The 27,527-nt window shown below is 41.4% G+C and overlaps 2 protein-coding genes across 5 annotated transcripts in view; both read left to right on the top strand.

Annotated features, from left to right (window-relative positions):
• RNF125 (ring finger protein 125) overlaps positions 1-11,840 on the top strand; it is a 30,112-nt gene extending 18,272 nt beyond the window's left edge. For 2 of the 4 annotated variants that reach the window (XM_075584757.1, XM_075584744.1), the window contains exons 4-7: positions 2,140-2,239; positions 3,479-3,583; positions 6,954-7,016; positions 8,742-11,840. In XM_075584757.1, the coding sequence (XP_075440872.1) occupies positions 2,140-2,239; positions 3,479-3,583; positions 6,954-7,016; positions 8,742-8,828 (355 nt within the window). In that variant the 3' untranslated portion in view covers positions 8,829-11,840. The remainder of the gene's footprint in view (positions 1-2,139; positions 2,240-3,478; positions 3,584-6,953; positions 7,017-8,741) is intronic. The other 2 variants (XM_075584748.1, XM_075584766.1) reach the window with 2 other exon arrangements.
• A 4,017-nt stretch (positions 11,841-15,857) lies between these two features.
• The window catches only part of LOC142486048 (E3 ubiquitin-protein ligase RNF138-like), a 61,282-nt gene continuing 49,612 nt past the window's right edge, over positions 15,858-27,527 (top strand). Inside the window, exons 1-3 of the mRNA XM_075584714.1 lie at positions 15,858-16,109; positions 16,502-16,718; positions 26,254-26,419. Of these exons, the coding sequence (XP_075440829.1) occupies positions 16,585-16,718; positions 26,254-26,419 (300 nt within the window). The 5' untranslated portion in view covers positions 15,858-16,109; positions 16,502-16,584. The remainder of the gene's footprint in view (positions 16,110-16,501; positions 16,719-26,253; positions 26,420-27,527) is intronic.

The following is a 27,527-nucleotide window of genomic DNA, read 5'->3' as shown; positions in this document are numbered from 1 at the left end:
GTGGTACTTATTGACTTGACACAACAGCCTAGTGTGACATAAATCCTCATAGCATGACTTCAAAGTGAAACAGAAACACTACTTGGGGAAGTAAAGCGGTGTAGAGAATCACGCCTAGAGATGGACACATTTTTTTGCAAAATTTGTAATTTGCAGGGAAAACAGCAAATTGAAAAAAATTAATAATAACGTTTTTGTGATATTTATGGAGTTCAAAATGAACCGCTACTAATGGTATTTAAAAAAAAATGTTTAAAAAAATAAGTAAATATTTCCATATTTGTTTTTTTTTAAGCCCGGGGCAGTGTTTTTGCAGCTAGCAGAATAGTCTGTACATGAAATGTGAACAATTTATCTCACATTTTCGACTGTGCAAGTTCCTTTGAAATGTTTACGAATGTTCACATGACATTTAAAATAAAATAAATAAACATGCAAGGCGATTCTTCGACATATTTACCCATCCCTATTCATGTCCCACGACTATTTTAAGCCAAATAAACAACAGAGTATCAGATCCAGCAACTTGGGTTACCCCTACCAAGAATGGGTATGGTGAAGGAAAAACTAAGGCGCTCTCTCTGGTAAAGTGTGACAACTGGATAATATTACCGTGATAGAGGACCCTTACATGCACCCAAATATTGGTCCAGTATGTTGGAGTCCAATTTTTGCGGTTCAACCCTATAGGATCTTTCCAGGATCCTCAAGAAAGTGGGTGAAAAGGAAATAAGGGGAGCGCAGAATCAGATAGGAAAATAGATATGAAATCAATTGAATCAAAACAAAGGTGTGTGTGTGTGTGTGTGTGTGTGTGTGTGTATGTATATATATATATATAGATACATAAGAGAGAAGAGAGAGCGCACGCCCCATAGCGTAAAAAAGTACATTTATTGATGGGTTGGGAAGGGAAGAATATCACTCACAAGGATATATAAAATATAGGCATATGTGATTATAATATATCACCGCCAAGCCGGAGTCTCCGCGTCTGTGATCCGCAGCCCAAATGTCACTTAACAGTAACGGAGAACGACGATAACCGTAAGGCCAAAGATTACTGCTGGAAGTCCTCAAACCGATCCGTATGGAACCTCCGCAAGGTCTCCTATGGTCTGTAGCCACAAATCTGCTCCGCGCGTTTCCGGCTCGAACACACGCTGCGTGTTGACGTAGTGTCTTTGCGTGATGACGTAATCCTGATGCGTTTCATCGCACATGGGCGACTTTCTCAAAGGCATATATATACATACATACATGCATACATACATAATCCAATCCTAGGGTACACAGATGCTATTGGGACAACGGTGATGGGAAAAGGCAATAATAATATTGATGATAATATTACTTACACGGCCATGTGTAAGCATGGGGGTCATAAATGGTATCTTTAGTTGTTGTTTCTTTGGCTGTTAAGTTCCCAGTCTCTCTTGGATCTGCAGCTGATGGCATCAATGTGTGAAGGATGTGAGTTCTCCCAGTGTGGGGAGTTCCCCAATGTCAAACAGTACGCACGGAGAGATAGTATTTTAGAAAATGTAGATAGGTTTATTAAACATATAGTAACAAAGAACTCACATGGTGATACATACCACTGAAGGTAACGCTGATACTTTCCCCTCCACGGGATCAAACTGGAGGTTTAAGTCTCATGTATCATGTGGGCCAATAGGAAGCTGCAACATCATCTGTTATGACTTTCTGGGTGGCGCAGGGATGTGCATAAACAGGAAGTAGCGCCGGCATCAAGGTGTCCCCGGAGCTGAAATGAGCATGGTTCCGCTCTGGAAACTCCCTGCTTTCCATCCATTAAAAAGGAGAGGACACCAATGGGTTACTTCTGCTTTTAGCTTGTGTTAAGATATCAGGGTATCAAATAAAGGTTCCTACATTTGTAAACACCTCTTAACCTTACTTAGATTGTAAGCTCTTTGGAGCAGGGACTCCTCTTCCTAAATGTTACTTTTATCTCTGAAGCACTTATTCCCATGATTTGTTATTTGTATTATTTGTTATTTATATGATTGTCACGTGTATTACTACTGTGAAGCGCTATGTACATTAATGGAGCTATATAAATAAAGACATACATACATACAGACAATTTATAGCACTGTTTTTCTGTTTTTTTAGAGATGACATGTTTGTATGCCCATTTTGTCACGTGGAACTAGATGAAGATAGCCTTGTGCAGCACTGCCTCATGTACCACAGCTCAGAAAACCGACTGGTGGCAAGTATCTTACTGCTCTCTTTTTGGTTTACAACTTCTTCCTTGCTATGTATGTCAGTAGAATATTAGTGACTGTGGGGACTTATGTCCGTCCGTGCATTTTTGGCCTTCTGATATTGTTGTGACAGTAATCACAAATTACTATTGTTTTGTGCTCCAAACCATATAATGTGCCCACAGTCAACTAATTATTTTTCTGTAGACTGATCAGTGCATATTCGAACATGCCTCCTGTATTGGGCTAGAATGATTGAAACTTGTAAGAAGCAATCTCAATGCGTACTTTTGTTAAAGTCATCGAGCATATATTTACTACGTGGTGCTAAGCCATAAAGCAACTTGCAGTCCATTCCCTTGAATTGCTCATAGTTCCCAAAATCCAATACCACACAATCGGTGCCATAATGAAGCCTGCTTTCTCAATGTACTGCAGGGCTTCGCCATGTGAATATGATAGAGCCCCGAGTGACAATGAGTCACAATGAGTCGCACTGCGTGCATGGAATAGGAACGAGGAAAAACAACACTGCAGCTTCATTTTTAAACCACAGAAATCAAATTGCTAATTGTGGTCCCCTTGTCAGCAGGCTGGAGATTCCTTGTCTACCCCTGGCTGAACTGGAGTAGCTGTTTTCAACTTTACTGACAGTTATCATTGAAGTTGTTGGTTATAGACATTTGAACTGATTATTAAGTACTGATGGTGGATTTGACAACTCTTCTAAGGCGTGGGAAAAAACTCCTTGTCCTTGAAAACATTTGGAATCAATTTTTAAATGTTTATACTAACTAGCTAGATTTTCACTGCAGATTCAAACATTGGGGGAGATTTACTAAGGTACGATAGCCACGATTGCGCGTTATCTGCCACTCAAACCAGTGGTAGCTAATGCACCATCAAATTGTGATTGCATGTATCGGTGCTTACTAAATGTCGTCTATTGATTCAGTCGTAATAGTGGGGCAGTAGGTAGCTTGTTTGTTGTACATTGTAAGTAATTCATCGGTTTATAAATAATAATGTGATTAACAGTGATTATGCATGTTTGCGTTTTTCCTATTTCTGCTTGAGATTTCTTCTGCACCATGGCCTAAGGACCAGTTACAATTGAATATTTACTAGTAAAGAACAATATTCCATGTGCAGGGTTGAAAACCTAAATGTGCTGACTTTCTTCTTTGCTCAAATTTGTAAAGCTTTCTCACAATTACATGTGGTTTCTTTTGTACACATTTCAGGTTTGTCCAATTTGTCGTCTGACACCAGGAGGAGATTCTAGCTATACAATGAGCTTTGTGAAGCATCTTCACGAAAGACACTCTATATACTATGACAATTATATAGTGAGTACATAATACACTGGTATACTCTTGTTAAACACAACAAACAGGTAGTGCTGAAAATGACATTATTTAGCACAGATATTACCTCTAAATGCTTTGGTATATCATTTGAAAGTGTAAGTTTGCATGTGGAGACTAGGGGCCTCATGCAGTAAGCGCCGAAAAAGTGCAATCGCCAAGGGTTGCCGATAGGCCTTATTTTGGCGATTTGCCCTCGCAGTATTCAGTAAGGGCCGAATCCATGCCGATCCCTGCCGAATCACTGCGAAAGCAAAATGCCGATGAGCCTGTGCCGAAACAGGCTGGCTCCCGATAACCTGCCGATAGGCCGTTTCTGCCGATATGTGTTTGAAGCAGAGAGAGATCAGCCACTCTCTCTGCGCAAACATTCGCAAAATAAAAACATATCAAAACAACTTTTACTCCTAGTGTACATGTGCAGGGGGTCTCCGGAGCTGAACCGCGTTGGTTTCATGTCCGGGGACCCCCTGCTTCCCAAGATACAGGCCCCTTTATGAGGTGCCGGTATCCCTCTGCATTTAAATGTTCCGATCACGTGACCACGGAATGTAAACAAAGCAGAGGGATACCGGCACCCCATTAAGGTCAGGAGACCCCCTGCTTCCGCACAATATTATTAAAAATACATAAATGCTGCTTCATTACCATAGCGGATAGCCGCTAAGGCAATGAAGGGGTTAAGGCAGAATAGCATGTTTATTGGGGACATTTGCCCCCAATAAACATTGCAATAAACAACATACACCCCCTGTGTATTTAAAATACATAAACACCAATCAATACATTAAATACATATTGCACTCACCCATGTCCGGCTGCCACGATGAAGGCCATCCTCATCTTCATCCTGGCCATGCCCCCTCCACTGCTGCAAAACAGACACAAGAATAAAAACATCCAATGTAATGTCCCCTAACCCCTTAATCACCATAGCTGTTATTAACCGCTACAGTCATTAAGGGGTTAACCCTCCCTCACCCACCACTCGGGACGCCTACATACCCTCCCCCACTAACCCCCCACCCCGTGAGGCCTAACCACCCTCACCCACTACCCACAAGGGAGGCCTACCCACATACCCTTGGGGCCAATACCCCCACCCCCAGTACTCACAATAAAAACAACACACAGCCCCACATTAAACATTATTCTATTTATTAAATACATTACCCACCCCCTGTGCCCCCCCCCCCCATAAATACATGATTTATTCTTTTACATACAGGGTTCATACCCCAGCCCCATGTGAGTCCACGGGGGGCTGGCGGGTCACCTGACAGACCTACAGGGTACCAGCAACTTGTTTCACACAGGTTCTGGAGGCCTGTTGGTGGGTTCCGCCAAGCGCCATGGCCCCCAGGTGGTCTCCTTGGGGCACCGTGGGCCACAATTGGGTCCCCACGGTAGGCCCGCGGATGTCTGTGAGCCCCGGGTCAGACCCACAGGTGTCTGTGGGGCCTTGGGTGGTTCTCACGGGGGTCTGGGGAACTCACGAGTGCTCACTACGGGTCCGCTGTGCCCCCACGGATGTGGGACCACCGGTTCCTCCCCGCACCTACGGGTCCGCGGTGCCCCCACGGATGTGGGACCATCGGTTCTTCCCCGCAGACTATGGGTCCGCGATACCTCCACAGATGTGGGACCACCGCTTCATCCCCGCAGGTATCACCCGTGGAACCACCAGCCTGATACCTGTGAGATACCCGAGGATACCGCAGGTGGTCTCCAGAGGTCTCACGCAGAACCAAGCCTGAATGTAAAAAAAATAAACCAGGCCTATACATTCAATACATACATCCCCCTCCCCCCCAACACCTACAGTACAATAATGTGCCAATTAACTATTATCCAGATAGGGATAATAGATTATTTGTCCATTATTAAACACATTAACTAGCATAGTAAAATAAATAAAGTACTACTGACCTCATCAATAAGAAGCCCCCGTCACCAGCAACATACTTGTCTTTCGTTGCCCACAAAATACATAGCCAATACATAGCCAATACATTGCAATTACATTCAGATATCAATTTAATCAATTAAATTAGTGTGTGTATATATAATATGTGTATATATATATATATATATATATATATATATATATATATATATATATATATAGTTGCATGATGAAGCCACTATACAAATGAATGAGTGAAGGGTGGGTATCGGGCCAGTGTGGCTTAACCCCATAATTACCTTTGCGGTTAATATCCGATAAGGTGTTTAAGGGGTTAATTGATATCTGAATATAATTGCAATGTATTGGCTATGTATTGGCTATGTATTTTGTGGGCAATGAAAGACAAGGATGTTGCTGGTGACGGGGGCTTCTTATTGATGAGGTCAGTAGTACTTTATTTATTTTACTATGCTAGTTAATGTGTTTAATAATGGACAAATAATCTATTATCCCTATCTGGATAATAGTTAATTGGAACATTATTATACTGTAGGTGTTGGGGGGTGGGATGTATGTATTGAATGTATAGGCCTGGTTTATTTTTTTTACATTCAGGGTTGGTTCCTTGGTTCTGCATGAGACCTCTGGAGACCACCTGCGGTATCCTCGGGTATCTCACGGGTATAAGGCTGGTGGTTCCACGGGTGACACCTGCGGGGATGAACCGGTGGCCCCACATCTGTGGGGGCACCGCGGACCCGTAGTCTGCGGGGATGAACCGATGGTCCCACATCCGTGGGGGCACCGCGGACCCGTAGTGAGCACTCGTGAGTTCCACAGACCCCCGTGAGAACTACCCGACGCCCGCAAACACCTGTGGGTCTGACCCGGTGCTCCCAGACATCTGCGGGCCTACCACTGGGACCCAATTGTGGCCCACGGTGACCCAAGGAGACCACCATGGCGCTTGGCGGGACCCACCAACAGGCCTCCAGAACCTGTGTGAAACAAGTTGCTGGTACGCTGTAGATCTCTCAGGTGACCCGCCAGCCCGCCGGGAACTCGCGTGGGGCTGGGGTATGAACCCTGTATGTAAAAGAATAAATCATGTATTTATGGGGGGGCACAGGGGGTGGGTAATGTATTTAATAAATAGAATAATGTTTAATGTGGGGCTGTGTGTTGTTTTTATTGTGGGTGGGGGGAGGGGGTATTGGCCCCAAGGGTATGTGGGTAGGCCTCCCTTGTGGGTAGTGGGTAGTGGGTGAGGGTGGTTAGGCCTCACGGGGTGGGCGGTTAGTGGGGGAGGGTATGTAGGCGTCCCGAGTGGTGGGTGGGGGAGGGTTAACCCCTTAATGACTGTAGCGGTTAATAAACGCTATGGTGTTTAAGGGGTTAGGGGACATTACATTGGATATTTTTATTTTTGTGTATGTTTTGCAGCAGCGGAGGGGGCATGGCCAGGATGAAGATGAGGATGGCCTTCATCGTGGCAGCCAGACAAGGGTGAGTGCTATATGTATTTAATGTATTTATTGTTATTTATGTCTTTAAAATGGCCACATTCACTATTATCCATTTGTGGATAATAGTAATTGTGCCCATTACTATACTGTATGTGTATGTCAGGGGGGTATAGGGGTTGTTGGGGTAATATATATATATATATATATACATATATATACATATATATATATATATTTATTTATATGTATTTATTTATATAGTTTTTTTTTTTTTTTTAAAGTGTGGGCCTGTTGTGTGTATCTTTTTTTAATTGTGTGTAGCGGGGGTGGGTGAAGAGGGTAATTGGCCACAACGGTGGTTTGCTTAGGGCTTGCAGGTGGGTAGCAGGAGGCCTTAACCCCTTCATGACCGTAGCGGTATTAACCGCTACGGTCGTGAAGTGGTTAAGTGCACCCGCAACGCCCCCGCAAGCCCTAAACAAACAAGAAGGGCAATATACCCCCTTCACCCACCCCCGCTACCCACAATAAACCTGGCACGGCGCCTTAACCCCTCCATTGCCTTAGCGGTTAGCTGCTAAGGTAATGAAGTGGCCTTTAAATGCCTTTTGCCTGCCTCGGATGCATGCCGGGGGGCTCCGGTGCGGGTATCAGCTCCGGAGACCCCCGGCATCAATCCCAGCCAGGTAAAAGGCCTGATTTTTTCTAAGTGTCGACCTTGCCGATTCTTCTCCTCCACCAACTTGCCAACTTTAGCGGGACGGATTGGCGGTGAAATCTCAATTCTGGAGTGCCGATCAGCACCGCAAATCTGATCGGGGCTACCTGAATTCAGCCGAGTTCAAAAAGTGCCGATAAGTGGCTTATCGGCACCCGCCTGCCGATAGATTTTTATCAGGAACAAAAAATGCAGATTTTGTCCACTTATCGGCGCTTACTGAATCACAAAGGCAATTTTGGCGGGAAAATGGCGATAAAAGCCTTATCGGCGCTTACTGCATGAGGCCCTAGGTTTGCTAGCTTGTGACCTCAGTATAGCATCAGCACTACTTAGAAGGGTAAACCACTTACCAACGTAGCACATTCTCTTAATTTTTTAACATTTGTTTCCAAATTTAAGATAGGTTTAGAGGGTTTATGTTGATGCCCAAAAGCCTGACTCTAAAGAACTGCAATGCAAGTGCATGAAACTATCAACCTGTATTGCTTTTTGCTTAGGCTTCTTCCATACAAAAAACATGGCAGGAATGCAGTAGAAGTTTGAGTGAGACAGCCAAGTTGAAACCCTTTATGCTCAGTAGCTGTGCCTTAGATTACATTGAAATTACTTGAGGTTAGAGAGCTACTATGCCTAAGTATGATGTGCATTTCTCACTGGGGGCAGTAGACACTCTGTTATCCATATTACTAAGCTATATTACTAAGCTGTGCTGTTAAATAACACACTGGGCAGCAGAAGACACCGTGTGGCTCATTTCCTTGGGGGAATAGCACTGCTTTGTAAAATATGGGCTATTATGTTGTGCCAAGTAAATGTGTAAGTGGGTGGTATTGGAATACTTTTTCAAATGGTAAATCTATTATTGCCCAGTGAAAGGACTAGGAAGGTAGATGTCATTGAATTAGAAAATCTAATATTGAGTCAAACTCTTGTCAGACTTGAGCTCATCGATGAGTTGCTCAGAACAATTTATAATAAGTTCATATTTCAATTGTTAGCAAGTTATTATTATAAAGTGTTTACAATATCTATTTTTTTTTTTAGGATATTAACGTAGTGGAGGAAGCACTTATTGAAAGAGTCTTAGATCTTTCTTTGATGCACTACATGAGACATTCAAACAGATCCTAACCCCCATGGACCAAGCAGAAGAGAAGTTCACTGGATGATCGTTATGCTGTTTAAAAGTGTTGGCGACGTATCGTGTTGCCCTATTAATGAAGACAGCACATTTACAGTGTTATTTGAAGAAAACTGCATATCATTAGATCCTCTTTGTTCTGAAATGATTGGAGAAAAATAGTTCTGAAATGATTGGAGAACAATAGTTAACAGAAGTTAGCAATGGCTTTTTTTGTTTGTTGCCAAAATCCATTGATTATTCACGATGCAAAACAACTTGGGGTTGTAAAACATTTTTGAAGGACTATTCGACCCTGTATTGCAATCCGAAGCTGGCGACCGTTGTGTACATTCTTTAATCTACAGATAGTGTTTAGTGCGCTAAACTCCATACTGTACTATGTTTTTCTAGATGTATTTTTGTGGACACATCCTGACATATTCTATTAATACCCACAATTATTTTCTGTGACGGCGCACAAAAGCTTAAATTACCAACTAAGAGTTCTCTTACATCGCTTCTTTACAACAAACAAACCAAAAAACTCCAACACGAACAATTGGACTGTTCATTGGTCAATAAAGTCTGACTTCCTATGGACCTGCAACAACACACCATGTGAAACTGATGGAATGAAAAATAGCAGTGGATGGGATACAAAAAAGCCAGGAAGCAGCATGGACAGAAAAAAGGGATCATTTGTATGAAACTGGAGAACATGGGGGGGAAACAAGAATTCAGCTGAACTAGGCTAGAAAATGGCAGAGGTTACGTGAGGTGAAAAGAGAAAAGGGGACCTAGAAGTGAGCGTGTAACAGAGATTTAAAGAGGCATTCCGCATATGACCAAGTTAAATTGTGGCAGTGATGTGTTTAATAGGTTAAACCGAAGTGATTGATTGTACTGCCCTATCGCTTCTCTCTATCATGTCTCCATTGCTAATTTGCCCTCAGATGTGAAGCGGAACAACATTGACAATTCCTCCACCACAAACCCCTTACTCAGAGACCTTGTTGTATATACAACAATCGGAGGGAATGCTTAAATTTGTCTTTTACGGTGTTTATCACCTAGTTTGATCCTATTAAACCTATCGCTGCCATCAGTTCGGTGTGGCTATAGGTGGCACTGACACAGAATAAAGTTAACAAGAGTCAATAGAAAACTCAGAGGAGAGAACGTGATGTTACAGACAATAAATCTATACGGGGAAATGGAGGTGAGGGAAACAAGGGCAGACTGAGTAAGGGGCATTGAAGGGAAATAAAAAAGGTGTGTGGTAACCCCACTTTTCTGTGATGTGTTTGTTGCATTAGAAGTTAAAAGTGCAATTGTGCTGGGACCAGAGAGTACTACTAATGGTAGTGACATGTTTAAGGGTCATTGACACCCTTTTTTAGCAAAATCTTAGTTTAGAAGTTTTAAATAATTTTTTATAAAGTTAGTTTGTAAACCTGGTGAGCTGAGACTTTTGGAGGGATTCGATATCATATGTCTACTCCCTATTTTGTGATATCACTGTCTTTAATAAGAGGTTGGGTTTGTTTTTTTTTGTTACAGACGAACCCCCTTCTCTTGGGATTGCCAAGTGGGTACCACTATTGTTTACCAACCTTAGATTTGATCAAATCTTAATCTAGTACCAATATCCCTTCATCCAACTGTGAGAGAGCAGAGTGCTTCCTTTAGAAAGTCTGACCTATACAAAGGCTACAGCGAGAGCCTGTCTGGTGCATAATGTAGAAGTTTTTGGAAGGACAAGCGGTGTACATTAGGTGGGGAAAAAACTGCTACAGATAGCATTGACTTCTATAGCTTTACTTGGCTGCTAAAAGAAGTAATCCACACTGCTCAGTTTTTTGGGTTCAAATGATGCGAGCTGCATAAATAAAGATGGGGTTGTGGTATTCACTACTGGGAAAATTATTTAAGATTGCATAATTGCTGTGTAATTATGTGAAGACATGCACCACAACTCTTATCAGGTTTTAAAGGTGTTAATTTCGGTTCACACTGGGACCTTTATTGACGAGAACCAAAATGTTGATCGATCCTTTTAATAAACATTTTTCTAACATGATTAAAATACCTATTTGTGCCTGTCTTAACATATGTCCATACAACTTCCTCTTTCTTTGGTTCACCTGGGTAAATAAGGATGTCCATACAACTTCCTCTTTCTTTGGTTCACCTGGGTAAATAAGGATGTCCATACAACTTCCTCTTTCTTTGGTTCACCTGGGTAACGGAGTGCCTTCCCACAAGATGTAATGTGACTTTATTTACTAGTAAGCTTCAAATAATTAAACAATAGAAGGAATGCATCCAAATAATGTAACTGTAAGTATATAGATAAGCTAGCACGTGTGTTAAGGTTGGACAAATCTTTGGTATACAGATGTTGCAGGCCTTGGCCCCACCCCCTTTTTTTTTTGCATGTGTATAATCTATTTAGAACGGCGGCTGCTTCCGCTGGTACCTTGTGTCCTGCTGCATCACGTTAGCAGGAGCAATAATGGCTACTACATCAGTATGTGCAAAAACGATGGGTTTTGTCCTTGTTTTCCCAATATTTTACTTAGTTGCTGAAATTACTGTGTTGCATTTGAAAGCTTTTCAATACAATTTATGATTTTTGTAATGTATATAGCTACACATTTTTACAATGGAAATGTCCTATTCTACAGATATTATGTGACAAGGGGTCATTTTTGTCTACCTTGAATTACTGTCTGGCAATATTATATTTAGACTTTTTGGAATATACCAGTTTTTATACTTTTATTTCAATAGCCTGTAATAGAGATAGAAAAGCTCTGCAGGCAGGGATGTATGGCGTCTGTCAAAATAAATCATTTGTAGTGCATTGCATGTGCTGTACGTGCTATATAAATGTCATATTCTTTGTTGTACTCAAAATGTGCGACTAATTATACACACACATACTGTGTAGGGGAAATGCTCTACAAAATTTACCACCAGTTACTATTTCCCAGTAAAAAACAAAACTGTTAAAATAATCTTGGACCTTTATTACTCTGCATTTTTTTAAACCACATTGACTGTGTGTGTGTGTGTGTGTGTGTGTGTATGTGCCTATATAAATATATAGTTCACTAAGGATGTGTGCACATCCCTCTGTGATAGGCAGAATGCCTGTTACTCTCCCAGAGACAGCCATTGATGATGCACATCCCTCCCCCTCTGATAGGCATGATGGAGGGGGGAAGAGAGACAGCAAGGAGGGGAGAGAAGACAGACAGCAAGGAGAGGTGCAGACAGAGAGACAGCAAGGAAAGGAGATGGATGAGAAGGAGGAGCCTAATTGAGGAAAGTGCAGAACACTTTATAAGTGCTACACAATTTTGCAAACCCTTATGGATATCACCTTACTATACTCCAATTTATATTCCGGGCTAAATGACAACAGCAAATGACTTGAAACATTTCACATCATACTGCTATCTGCGTGTGAAATGACAGTTGGTGAAATAGACTAGGAAGTCTCCTGTGTTCATGTTTGGTGCACCATGGTGGGACACGAAACTAAGGGGCAGATCCTCAGAAGGTCGATCATTTTTTAAGGTTACTTTATCTCCTCTTAACGTATCCGTACCCATGTCCCCAAAGCTGCTTAACGCTACGATGTACAGCTATTTTTCTTAAAAATAAGGGAACCATACATGTTAACGGACCTTAGGCTTCTTCATATGCAAATCCTATAGTAATGAGCACTTTACCTACCAATGGAGAAGCTCAGACCTCCATTACTCTTAAGGTTATGCTAATAACAGCAATATTTAGCGCCGGCTCAAAGATTCACTATGTTCTTCTAAACCCAGAGGAGCATTGTGTTATTTCTCCAAATAGCCTGCAAGGGAAAAGGGAAGGTCTTAAGTGGAACCCATATAAATGGACTGAGTGTAGAAATAAACCCTTGCATGACATGTTATACTAATAGATATATGGTGGAACATATAAATGGCTGAAACACTGCAACAAATTCAAATGTATTATTTTGTTTTTATTTAATGGAATTAACTTTATGTTGTTTAATGATGAAAGTGAATGTTAGATTTGTTTATTTAGCCTACTATTGTATATATAATTTATGGTATAAAGTATGAGTTTACCACAATTAATCTAACTATGATAAAATGATTTTCAAGGAGACAGAAGTAACCAAAATAATATTTAAGTACACACAGTTCAGACACTGAGTGTACAAAAGAAAATAAAAATATATATAACATACAGGTATATAATATTCAACAAACATAAGTATATACATTACAGACAATGAGAAACATATATAAACATATTTACAAAGTACGCCTGATGTGGTTGAGAAAGAGGTGCCCGGCAATGTGTCTATGCTCTCCTACATTGTCCAGACCAGGATCATAACAGGTCCCATCAACTGGGCCATGCTGGTAGTTACAGCTGGGGTGTGCTAACGTTCCCTAATAACGTTCTTTCACAATGTGCATGTGCAGTGTATTTGTTTAGGTTATGGTAATTCCCCTTCATCCAGGTAACGTTATCTTGGTCGTTTTGCTAACGGACCTTACTTTTGCATATCATTAGCCTCGTGGATACCCATTAATCAGGAGGAAAATAAGGTCCATTACCTAATTAGGTACAGTAATGTTATTTGCCATTCTTTAGTGCACTTCTGAGGATCTACCCCTCAGATGACCTCTTTATTTCTAATCACGTGCACCTCTCATCCTCCTAATGTGACAGCACCAGACTGCAATGAAATTGTGTAGATTGTTCCTTCCTCAGCATGCCATATAAATATGCCATGGATGTATATACCTAACCTAAGGGAGGCATACATCATTCACATAGACCCCACATATTCCTTTCGAAAAGTAATTCTATAGCTTCCTCTGAATGTTGGTGAAGAATTCAGTGGCCAGTGTATGACAGATCCGCCACTACCATACCTGACTGGTGACCAATGATAAATCACAAGAATCCCGCTGCACCATTACACCTTTTTAAATGATACCAGATGTCTATGTATCTAAATATATTCAGTATATATTATATATACAGTCCAGACCAAACATAAATCCTTGCAGGTGTATAATTCTCTACGCTGGGGAGTAGTAAATCTCACAGCTCTTGTGTCATGTAGAAATCCTAAGAGAAGAGTGAGAAAGCACACAAACAAATACTTCTGGCGTTTCACCTTTTATTAAAGTATATTAAAACAACAATTGACTTCTCACAAAAGCAGTGCTTGAGAACAGCACATAAAAGATGATGATTTGGGGTCTCTTCTGCCGACCAACATTGGAATCTGCTTGCATTCCTGCACCATTATGCATCAAACGCCTCCAGATGCTGGCGCTTTCCTTCCTGGCTTGTCGTCAGACAAAGGGAAGCAGACTACAGTAATGTTTATTATAAAGGTATTTATAATGTAATTGTCTCATTTACCCAGCTAAACCATATGATGATCAACTGGAGCAGAGACGTGCAAACTTTTTTTTTCTGTGCCTGCTCTCCTCCTTGGTGCGCCCCCTCCTTACCTCGCGCTGCGGGGTCGTGTGACATCACGTCTTGTGACCCGCTGTGTCATTTGATGTCATGTTACCGTGGCAACTGTGACGTCACATGAATGACGCCGCGTTGCCATGGTAACGCGTCCTGGAGCCCGCTGAACCTCGGTAAGTAGAGGTTGCAGAGGCCTCCCGTGGTTCCCCGGAATTTTATTTAAATGCCGCTTTAGGGACATGGGTACGGATAAGTTAAAATGAGATAACAACCTTAAATTTGCGCACCGCTGAACTGGAGGATCATTCAATGGCACATCCAATACATAAGAACATAAACAATTCCCACAAAATGCTGTGCAAGTGTGTGTCCGTGTCTCTCTGATACCACCCAACCCAATGTATAAGGGCCTATGTGAAAGTGTCGGTACATGGTTGCAGCTATTAATTGGGGTATTCATGCAGCAGGCCTGTACTTCAGAAATGCTTCGGTACCCTTTACTTGGCTTCCGTTGAGGATCCCCTCTGAGGATGCGTGTGCCGCCTGCGAATGTCGAATGGATGCTCCGCTGGGCTCCACTCGTGGAGTTAGCCTTCTCTTCTTTCAGTTAGTGTCTAAGCTTGTGCGGATCGCTGTCTGGCTCTTAACCACCACTGATTAGTCCTGAGATCCCTCAGGATGCGGAAGCTCTGCCCCCGCATCCTCTGCCAGGGCCTCTTAAAGACTCCTCTCACCATAGTTCCTCCTCTTTCAAGTCCATTGCCATTGGCTGATATCATGTCTATCATTAGTCACATGCCGAGTGCACATTGCAGAAGAGCCTGACGGGACAGTGAGTGTGAGTGCTGCATGCATTTTACAAGGGGTTACATACATTTATTCATTACAGGTATGTATTGCTATTTTGATATCATCCTGTGTCCATATGGAGGATCAATCATTTTGCTGTCTGCATTGTGGAAAAAAATGTATATTAAAAAATAAAAGTAAAACGACATAATTAGTTTACAAATCTGATAATAATGGATAGGACATTATCATACATGATGAAAGCAAAACTTATACCAAGACAAAGAACCCAATAAAATAATTGCATGACGGATTTCAAACATTTTGGTGTTTTTAGGATAGTGTTTGTTGTGTCATTTTTAAGCTAAGTTTTATTTATCATTCAATCCTTTCTCAGTTAAAAAACAAAAAAAACAACAAAAAACAATGATCACTTGTTGTTGCCAAGATGCCAACGCTCAACTTGGGTAAAATTTAGAGTTCACTTACTATTGCACATTTGTTTTCAGTCTACCTTTGAAAATCTACCTTAGAAAACATACATATAAAACATGTCCACATTTCAGTTTAAAACATAAGAGAAATAACAACATTGATTCCCTGTTATCATGCAGTCCTTTCAAGCTATTCATAAGGTAAGTAAAGAAATACTTGACAGGTATACTCAGTAGTAGCTGCTGAAAAGCTGGTTGCCATGCAAACCACTACAAGGGATGATGTCACAGTCTCCTAAACTCAGATACAGAAACTGCTTGGTAAACTGAAGCAGTGGTAGCTGCTGCCCACTATTCTTTATCATGGTTTTCCTTCCAAACGGATAATTTTTCTTAGTTTATGCTTATTTCCTGACGAAGATTATCAGAAACAATTCTTCCAAGTACTAGTATTAGAATAATCAAACTTGTAAGGTCGAGTACTTAAGAAATGCAACTGTTGTGAAGCAAAATTTGTGCGCAGCTCAACATGATGCAAAGGATTGCATTTTGACGTTGGTGGGTATATGTTCCTGGTGGGTAGCTATATTTAAAGTGTAATTAGGTGCAAAGGATTTTCTTTCTGTTTTTAAAATAATAGTTCTTAAGAATATTTGTTGGAGGACCTTTTAGAGTATATACTATAGTTTGTTTTTTAGTCTGTATAAGGTTTGTACAGAGTTTCCAGGTCTCTTCATATTTACTGCTACTAGAGCTATATTATATGGGGCAGAACTGTAATCTATGGGGTAGATTCATCGAGCACCATTTTGGGTTAGCACACCCGATTCAGCGATTGAACTCATTGAGCTCAAATCGACGCTTGAAGAAATTAAATTGGGGGCTTAGAATGAATTATTAGTTATGTGTATCACTGACGTCATCGTTCACTATTCACTAATTTGTTGCAGAAACTTCCCAGAAAAACCGCAGTCAGCTGAAGTGCAAAGTCTAGTTAATCATCCTTAAACGAGACACTAAAACTGGACTAGGTATGCTACACATCCTCAAAACACGTATGGATAAAGCATCTTCTTCATCTGCGCTTTTTCCAGATGAAGATTTTTACTGCCCTATCTGTCAGGAAGTGCTGCAAACCCCTGTAAAAACCTTGAAATGCGAGCACATGTGAGTAACAAATCTGTTTTTCTCTTTACAAAACAAAGCTATTAAGTACATTTATTGTATGTATGTAGGACGAGAAAAATTGCAACTCTACTGGTTATGTTTATTTATTAACCAGCTTTGGAAGTTCTCTTTCTTACTATGATAAATACATGGTTGCAGGGCCGTCTGGGATGTTTGTGGGGCTCGGTGAAGGGACAATTAGATTGTAAGCTCTTCGGGGCAAGGACTTCTTTTCCTAAATGTTACTTTTATGTCTGAAGCGTTTCTTCCCATTATGTGTTATTTGTATTATTTGTTATCTATATGATTGTCACGTGTATTACTGCTGTGAAGCGCGATGTACATTAATGGCGCTATATAAATAAAGGTATACATACATGTGCGGGGCCTCAGCTCTTAGCTTCTCCGGTGGCATCTCCTCAGTGTCCTGTCATCATGGCTCCATGACAAATGGCATTGCGTTGCCATGATCATATATTATACCTATATTTAGTAGTGCATCACTTTTTTCAAAAACACCGATAGTGCTTTGCAATATGAACCACAAAGGAAACGTTGAAAACATAAAATAGACCCTCAAAGAGGAGTCCAGAAATCTACAAAAAGAGGGCACACACGGATATAAGCAAAATATATATATATATATGTAGCCATGCTGTAAAATGGACTGCAGTCATCTCTCCTGCTGGCAGTAAGGCCTGGTAAGTTATGGGAATGCCAGCAGTAATTATGGAGGTTTGCCCTCATACCCTGGTGAGGTGCCCTATGTATGGATGGGTGTGGCCACATACTCTGAATCCATAATTAGTGATGTCAGAGTTGTGCCTGCCCCCAGAGGATACATAAGGCACAGCACTGCTCAAAAGTTAGAGTTGGTTGTAGATGTTGAAGCAAGGAGCAAGTCTGAGTACAGACTTGGGAGGAGGCGGCTAACTAGACATACCAGGGACCTGGCACAGGGAATATCTCCCTGAGGGGAGATAGGGAATCCACCAGATTGGGAAGAGATACCTTTCAAAGGGAAGTGCAGTGAGCATGAGCGGCTAAGCACAACCGCTGTGAGGTGCAGCTGGCCCACCTCACTTCAATAAAGATGACCTTGTTCAATCATACCCTCGTGTGTAAGTGTGGAGTGATTACACAGAGGAAGGCACCACAGAGGAGTTCCTCACCAGGACCATCCACAAGCGGACGCTGGGATCCTGATGAGGTGGAGGCGCTGCACTGGATATAGGTAGGATTCATGCACACTACCTCAGCTGCCTGTCTGGGTTGGCAATCCCCACACAACATCATGCGGGAGACTCAGGAGTCCTGTTGCCAACAGGTGCACCACCAGACACTACACTGTAATGGGGACTGGTTAGACCACAGGGGCCAATATGAGATTGGGTGGGTCAGGTCAGCTCAGAAAGTCCGTTACATATATAACAAATTTATTAATACAGAAATACAGGAGAACACACAAACAATTAAAAAAAAATGACAAATATACAAAGGATCACAAGTAGAGCCCCCTTAATGACTAATAATAAGCCTACTGGCTTACTTTTTGCTGAGTGATATGTGTTTTTCTGTGCTGTTCTCTTTTGCCCTTTTGTGAAGGTTACCTTTCTTGTACCTGGGTACACTGATTGATATCTCCTGAGGGTCTCCTTGTATACACCTGTAGCCTAGTGCCACTGGCTATAGCCTTCCACTGGCCTCAACACTGTAAGTCCTGATAGGAACAGGCAGTGTTGGGGTTAAACTCCTGTGCAGGCCTTAGCCTGCAGTTGCAGCCTGCATGGGTACTATGTTGCCATATCCAGGGGCAGACCTAAACCGGCAGTTGGAGTGTCATACCAGGAGGGGGGGGGGGGAGATATGACTGGGTCACATGTAAATTGTGTGATGCCTGTCAGTACCTGGACCTGCCCTGTTATGGGGCGGGGTTACAAGCCCTTTCTCCTGGGTATAAAAACTGACACTCCACCAAAATGATGTGTGTTAGCTGTGGTATGGTGTGATACCCTTTTCCCTGCAAGAGGATAAAGGAGCTGAGGAGGGACTTTTGGGGCCTCAACCCCTGGGGTATGCTCCAAGGAGAAGTGGAGGATGCCATGCTGTAAGCCAAATAAAGATGCCGTTGTACCAGCAATAATGTGTGGTCATTGTAAAGGAGAATTGCCTGTGGGGACCATCCTGCTTTTAGCAGGATCCTCATGGGATGGAGGCGCTGCACCCTAGGAGGAAAAGCCTGCCCTGCTGTTGCTCCCACACAACATCTGCAGAGCAACTCAGACCTCCTGTAACCAGCAGGTGAGCTACAGTACAAGAGAAATACCCATGTAGGGGCCTGATCTCCTGAGGGGGGGGGGGGAGGGGGGAGAGTAACAGGTGCTACACACCCTTCAGGATTTGTGGCTCTCTGGCATTCATTTTTAACATTATTGTGTGTATATTATTAGTTATTACAGGGTCTCTACTTATAATCCTTTTGTGTATTTTGAATAGTTTTTATTGTTTGTGTTCTGCACAATTTTTTTTGTTGCATATATCCTGGAGTGCCCTCTTTTTGGAGATGTCTGGACTCCTCTTCATGGGTCTATTTTTGTTTTTCATGTTTTCCCCAGGGGTGTACCGCTCGATTCATTAGGCACGGATTTAGCATTTTAATTTTTTTATTTATGATTGTACTAAATTTCCCATTTTTTCTTAGAAAGGAATAGTTTTCGGAGAGAAACTTTATTGCCTATGGGATAAGCCTTACTCCGGAGGCCATCCAAGATTTATATATTTTTGAATACCAGCAAACATGTTAATATCTATTATAGGCAAATTCCAGGCATTATTGAAACCCCTGCTCTCTATTTGGTTTCCATTTAGTAATGGCCCGGAATTTTTGACATCTTGCCAAGTTTTTCAGCCAATCAGCTTTGACTTCTCATACACAATAAGGGGACAATTCACAAAGCTGTGATAAAATGATTCCTGTTGCGTCCGATTCTGAGTTTTAAATCATGCTTAAAGAAATGAAGCCAAACGCGGGATTCACTAACAGGTGAAGGGCATTTTTTTAAGTCTGATCACAAAACTGCAGTATCGTGCAACCTGTTTCGCCCCCCACCCCCCTGCTGTTGTGCTATAAGTTTTACAGCACGATAGCTGATAGAAAAAAAAGCAGCCTGTAAGAGCTGCATGGAGACGCTGCGTCTCCATGCACGGCTCTTACAGGTGATCGTACAGTACAATTATTGATTGTAATAATAGTGTATATGTGCAGGGGGTCTCCTGAGCTGACCGCATTGGTTTCAGCCTCGGGGACCCCCTACTTCATGAGATACAGGCCCCGTTATGGGGTACCGTTATCCCCTGTGCTTTTAAATCTCCTGCGTCACGTGACCGTTGACAACAGCAGGGGGAAAAAATACATTAAAGTAACTTCATTATTTTAGCGGCTAGCCGCTAAGGCAATGAAGGGGTTAAGGCACAATAGTAGCTTTATTGGAGGCAATTGCGGGGGCCCTCGGTTGGTGTCCGCGGGCCCTCGGGTGGTCCTTGTGGGTGTCCGAGAGCCTCCAGGTGGTCCCCGCAGGTGTCTGAGGGCCCCACAGGGGTTCCCGGATGGTTCCCGCTGGTATCTGGGGGTCCTCGGCTGGTCCCCACAGGTGTTCGGGGATCCCCGTAGGCCTGCGGTACCAATCCTGTGCCCCCCCCACAAAACAAACCAATTTTTTTACTTTGTTTTTTCTTTTTAATGCTATTTATTTTGTGTTTTGAATTTGTATGCTGGCATTTTTGGTGGTGTTTTCAATTGATTATTTCAGGGGTGTTTTTGGTGTTTGCTTTTTAATAGTGGATTATTTTTGGTATTTTAATTTTGACTGATGGTGTTTATTTGGAGCTTTCTTTTATTTATTGATGGTTTTGTTTCTGTTTTTAGTTGTTAATTCTGGTGTTTAATTGGTATTTGATTTGAATGGTGGTAATGTTGTTGTGTTTGCAAGCTTATTGTTGTTTATTCTGTGATTGTTTTGAATGCATTGGATATTGTTTTTTTTTTTTTTTTTAAGTTGACCATTGACTGGCATAGTGTTAAATCAGGCCCATATTATATGGGCATTGTAACAGGGGACTTATCCCTGTTCAAAAATGTGCCTCTAATCCAGCAGTGTGGTGGTTAACTGCTGGTGGACAATTAACCAACACCACCTGGCTGATTACAGATGTCAGAAAAAGCCTGCCTCTGAGACAGGAAGAGAGATTCTTCCTGAGCTCACACGTGAGCTGAGCTGACCCAGGAAGCAGAAAGAGCAGAGCATTCCTTAGTCTCACACGTGACGTGGGGCTGAACCAAGGAAAGACTTTACACGACACTGTCTTGTTCTGCAGACTGCACGCTGCCAGCAAGACACAGGGGACAATACTTCCATACCTGGATCCTGACATTGCCTTATCGCACAAGGGTGTGGACACCAGGAGAAAAGAGAAGCCTTCCCCTACAGCTCCAAGAGACAGATAAGACTTTTCTTATAAGACTGTTATCTATATATATGTCTCTATGATTTGGGCATGTGAATCGCTGGGCTAACCACGCAGTTAAGGAGGACTGGACTGCAAGTGTAAATATACTCCAAAGTGGAGCAGGTTTTGTTTGGCTCACTATTTTTCATATGTTTTGCTGTGTTTAAAGGGACAGGCGCAATAAAGCCTTATTTTAATTTCACCTTAAAATAGTCTCCATTGCGTACCTCTGCACATGTCCTCTTACAGGCATGATGTACCCACTGTGCCAAACAATTGTTTTATTGGCATTAGTAATGTGTTGATTTTTCTATGTAATGTGTTGTATTTGGGGCCTTTTTATTTTTTTATTCCTTCACCATTTCTTGCTAGAGTGGTAAATCATGCCCATATTACATGAGCATGATGTACCCACTGAACCAATGAATGGGTGGAGGGTGAGGGTAGTTTCCTGGGGAAGGTGGTTAGGCCTCCTGGGTGGGTAGTGGGGGAGGGTGGGTTAACCCCTTAATTACTATAGCGGTTACTAACCGCTAAGGTGATTAAGGAGGACATGGACGGTGATGAGGATGGCCTTCATCGCGGCAGCCTGGCAGGGGTGAGGGCAAGTTTTATTTACCTTATTTCTGCTGCTTAATGTTGTATTTTAAATGGGCAAATGCACTATTATCCATATCTGGATGATAGTAATTTTGCCCATTACTGTACTGAATCTGTTAGAGGTAGGGGGTGGGGGGGGGGGAATGGGGTGTATTTATTTAAAAGTATTGGCTGTTGTGTACAGGATTGGTACCGCAGGCCAGTGGGGACCACCGAGGACCTCTTGTCACCTGCGGGAACCACTCGAGGACCCACAGACACTCGCGTGGACCACCATGGAACCCCTATGGGGCCACCAAACACCCTTGCCTTTTTTTGCCTGGTCGTACGATTTTTTTTTTTTTATCACGGACTGTGTTTTGGTGAAAAAATGCCTTTTAAGCACGATACTGCAGTGTTTTCACTGCTTTGTGAATCGTGCAGCATGCAGGATCGCGCTATAAAGACATTTATCTCACTTAAAAACACTTATCACTGCTTTGTGAAGAGGCCCCTAAGTGAGAGCAGCTCTCAGACAGGGGAGGTGATTGGACAGGAGGCAGCACTGACTCCTCCCTCTCACTGCCCGCACAGTAGAATGAGGAAAAAGGTGTGTGTGTGTGTGTTTTGTGGGCAGCAGAGTGTTCTGTTGGTGTGTGTTTTGTGGGTGTAGACAGGGGCAGCAGAGTCTGTTTTGTTGGTGTGTTTGTCTGTAGTGTGTGGGTTTACATGGGGACTGCAGTGTGTGTTTGTGGGTGTAGAGGGGGGGAACTGGTGTGTATTTTGTGAGTGTAGGGGCGGCAGTAGTCTGTTTTGTTGGTGTGTGTGTGTGTGTGTGTGTGTGTGTGTGTGTGTATGTCTACAGTGTGTTTTGTGGATGTAGAGAGGGGCTGCAATGTGTGTGTCTTCAGTGTGTGTTGTGTGTGGATGAAGGCTGCAGAGTGTGTTTTGTGGGTGTAGAGGGGGGGGGGCTGGAGAGTGTTTGTATATATACAGGGGGGTTGCAGAGAGTGTGTTTGTGTGTGTATGTAGAGGGAGATGTATGTATGTAAAATTTCATTTTTACTAAACGTGCAGTAAAAGCATAAAAATGTAGACGATTATGTATGTATGTATGTATATCTGTGGCGCTCTGCACTATTATATATTAAACAATTCTATTAAATAATAAGGATGTTATACAAGCAGTATCACGGATATCGCCGTCCATATAGATGCTCCACGTGATGTAGGTGAAGATGCAAATATAAAAAAAATCAAATCATAGCATAATACTGCTAAACAAATATACAAATATACAAACAACATACAACACTAGACAAACGCTGAGAACAACAGGTGACAAATTACAAAAACATTTAATATGACATATCATAAATATCATTAAAATTACACATAAAAAACATATAATAGGTTCTAGCAAGAAACTCCAACTCAGGTTGTGTAATTTTAATGATATTTATGATATGTCATATTAAATGTTTTTGCAATTTGTCACCTGTTGTTCTCAGCGTTTGTCTAGTGTTGTATGTTGTTTGTATATTTGTATATTTGTTTAGCAGTATTATGCTATGATTTGATTTTTTTTTATATTTACATGTTCACCTACATCACGTGGAGCATCTATATGGACGGGCGATATCCGTGATACTGGTTGTATAACATCCTTATTATTTAATAGAATTGTTTAATATATAATAGTGCAGAGCGCCACAGATATAACTTTTTTCCACTTCCATTGCCTGACTAGGGGTCAGGGTTATATCATAGGCTTAAAACCAGAGACATAACATAAAACACAGACAAAGCTCAGTGCACATCCAGAAAAACTTATATACGGTACAGTGCCTAAATATACATGTATAAATAACTAATAAATAAAATGGTCTTTTAGTTTAACATTTTGGCCAAATTGTTGTAAGCCCTTGAGCCAAACTTCACGGCAGACCACGTTCAAGGGTCCCTACACTAATATAAATTCTTAATAACCTGTGCATTGCCAAGAAGAATGATTTATAATAAATCTGTCAATATGAGTTGCAAAAGTTCTAAGTCTGATTGAAGCTTTTATTAACCTGTACATTACCAGGAAAAGCACTCTGTAATAGATTTGTCACAATCACACTGCATGCAGGCAAGTTCCCCTGATAGTTGGAGATGCCATGGAGTGAGCTTTTAACCATTTAAATGTGGGAGGGAGTGAGCTTCAATTGGATAGGAGGTTGCCACCCTCCAAAACAGCCAAGACTAGCTGCACAAGAATTATAAAACATACAGAACACCTACAAGCTCAAATTGAACCCCCAAAATACCCACAACATATATATAAGCATATAAGTTTCACAGAGGAGTGCTACTGAGCATGGCAATTTATATTTAAAACCAGAGACATAACATAAAACACAGACAAAGCTCAGTGCACATCCAGAAAAACTTATATACGGTACAGTGCCTAAATATACATGTATAAATAACTAATAAATAAAATGGTCTTTTGTTGTTAAACTAAAAGACCATTTTATTTATTAGTTATTTATACATGTATATTTAGGCACTGTACCGTATATAAGTTTTTCTGGATGTGCACTGAGCTTTGTCTGTGTTTTATGTTATGTCTCTGGTTTTAAATATAAATTGTTATATCATAGGCTGCCAGCCTATTGTGGGATATAGCGCTACCTATTTGTTTTCCACTATGTATGTATGTATGCCTTTATTTATATAGCACCACTAATGTTCATAGTGCTTCACAGCAGTAATATACTTGACATTCATATAAATAAATAATATAAATAACATATGAAGGGAAGAAGTGCTTCAGACATAAAAGTAACATTTAGGAAAAGGAGTCCGTGCTCCAAAGAGCTTACAATCTAATTTGTTGGTAGGAAGAACGTACAGAGACAGTAGGAGGGCATTCTATAAGTGCGTCTGCAAGGGGCCAAGTTGAATCTATGAGGTGTTAATTATCAACCATGGAGCTACTCATATGCTTCCTTAAGCAGGTGTGTTTTGAGGTGGGTCTTAAATGTGGATAGAGAGGATGCTAGTTGGATATTGAGGGGAAGGGCATTCCAGAGGTGTGGGCCAGTCAGTGAGAAAGGTTTAAGGTGGGAAAGGGATTTAGATACAAAAGGGGTAGGGAGAAGACATCCTTGAGCAGACCGCAAGAGTCGGCATGGTGCATAGCGAGAAATTATGACTGAGATGTAAGGAGGGGCAGAAGGGTGTAAAGCTTTAAAAGTGAGGAGGAGAATTGAGTGTGTGATACGGGATTTGATAGGAAGCCAGGAGAGGGATTTCAGCAGGGGAGACACTGAGACAGATTTCTGAAACAGTACAGTGATTCTGGCAGCAGCAGCAGCATTTAGGATAGATTGTAGGGGAGACGGGTGAGAGGCAGGAAGGCCGAACAGCAGGAGGTTACAGTAGTCGAGATGGGAGAGAATGAGGGACTGTGTCAGAGTTTTTGCAGTTGAGCAACAGAGGAAAGGGTGTATCTTGGTAATATTGCGGAGGAAAAAAAGTACAGTTTTTTGCTACCTTTTGAAAGTGAGAAGAAAATGTGAGGGAAGAGTCGAATGTGGCCCCTAGGCAGTTGGCTTGGGCTACTCGGTGACTGATAGTACTTCCAATAGTAATGTGGAAGGAGGAAATAGGGCCAGGTTTGGGAGGAAGTGTGAGGAGCTCTGTTTTTGCCATGTTAAGTTTAAGTCGGCAGAGGGCCATCCAGGATGATATAGCCGAGAGACATTCAGAAACTTTAGTCTGTACAGCAGGTGTAAGGTAGGGGGTAGAAAAGTAAATTTGTATGTCATCAGCATAGATGTGATATTTAAACCCAAGAGATGTGATTAGGTCACCTAGAGAGAGTGTGTACAGAGAAACAGAGCCCTGGGGTGTCCCCACAGAGAAATCGATAGAGGAAGTGTTAGCAAAGAGACACTGAAAGTATGATGGGAGAGGTAGGATGAGATCCAGGATAGAGCTTTGTTACGAATACCAAGTTTATGGAGAATGTGAAGGAGAAGAGGGTGATCCACAGTATCAAATGCTGCAGAGAGGTCTAGTAATATGAGCAGAGAGTGTAATGACCTCTGTATTTGGCAGCATGGAGATCATGCTGATAAAAATCAATATGACTACAAAAGTGTATCTTTTTTTATGAAAAATTAAAAAAAAAAAACTAAGCCTACATTTAACCTTAAATAGACGACAGAGAGGTTCCCAAAAAGAGCTGCTGTTGGAGGTTAGTGGCTCCTCCTTCCCAGGCCTGGGGTTCTGTGTTTTATTTAACCTATAATAGTAATAATCCCCAAAGAACAGGGCATTACTGGCCAATAATCCCCTGTTCTTCGGGGATTATTACTTAATTAATGTTAAATATCATATATACTTGTTTGGGGGGGGGGGGGATTTTATGCTTTGAATTTAATGTACATATTTTCAGATTCTGCAGAAAATGTTTTCTGACAGCTATGAAAACTAGTGGAGTACATTGCCCCCTTTGTCGCGGCCCAATAAAAAAGAAGGAAAGATCTGCACCTGAAAGAGCCACTGACATAGAAGCTGAAATGCGAAACCACGCCGGCCGTTGCAAATGCTGTGAAAAAAAGGTCAGTTGGTCATAAAAAATGATAAAGTTAAGTATAGAGAACGTGAAACGCTAATGATCTACTTGCACAGTTATTGATTAAATGATGTTTTTTTGAGGCCAACCATGGAACACTTGTACTACTGTAGCCAACTTTTTAATTAGGTATATAATGCTAGAACAAAACAAAAAATGTGATCACATTTTGGACAATTCATTTGTTTGTAATGAATAATAAAACAGTCTAAACAAGTATAGTTGAGGGTAGAGCGGAAGAAAATGTTCACTAGAAGTCATTTGTAAACATATTTCTCCTTGTGGCAGTACATCAAATAGCTTGCATCAATTTTATGTAATAGTGTACGATAATAAAAGCCATCCTAATAATATTCATCATTAACTTCAACCCTTGTCTATCCACTGCTGGATGAAGCCCTCACCAATGACCAGGTACTGTGGTTGCAAGCCTCTCTTCTCCACGTTGCTCCAACAAATTTTCTGATTTCATACTCCCATCTTACTTACTTTTGGTTGTCGTTTTGGTCTCCTTATATCCAGAATACAGTAAAGTACTATATTTGTCTAAAGATAGTCATATCTTCTTGCGATGTGTTCGAACCACTGCCATTTACATTTTTTTTAACCATATGATGATGTCACAGACTTTTGTTTACCTCCGACCCCATTCATTATTTTTCCTGTATCTTTGGGTAATACTCAGCATTAACCTTTCCATTCTTATTTGAGTTGTCTGAAGCTTATGAATTATCTTTGCATTCAGGGTCCAAGTTTCACAACTTAACCACAGACAGAACCGGGCATGATTAGCTACTATAGCAGTCAATGGTCACACTAATACAAAAGCATGAATGTCAAAAATACACAATACTAAAACAGATACAACAAGCACCTAAACACTCATAAACAAAAATTAAAAGCACTAGCCAACCAAGCAATTAACTAAATAAAACCACTAGCCAATCAATTAAAAAAATAAAACCACTAGGCATTCAATAAAATAATTAAAACCACTATGCAATCAATTACATAAATCATGCCACAAGCCAAAAAATAAATGTAATACCTAAAAGCAATAACCAACACAACAATTAATTCATACAACCACTAGG

Source organism: Ascaphus truei, chromosome 2 (assembly GCF_040206685.1).
Source record: "Ascaphus truei isolate aAscTru1 chromosome 2, aAscTru1.hap1, whole genome shotgun sequence".
Lineage (NCBI taxonomy): Eukaryota > Metazoa > Chordata > Amphibia > Anura > Ascaphidae > Ascaphus > Ascaphus truei.
The sequence above is the reverse complement of the archived record's forward strand: the minus strand, read 5'-3'. Positions and strand labels throughout refer to the sequence as shown.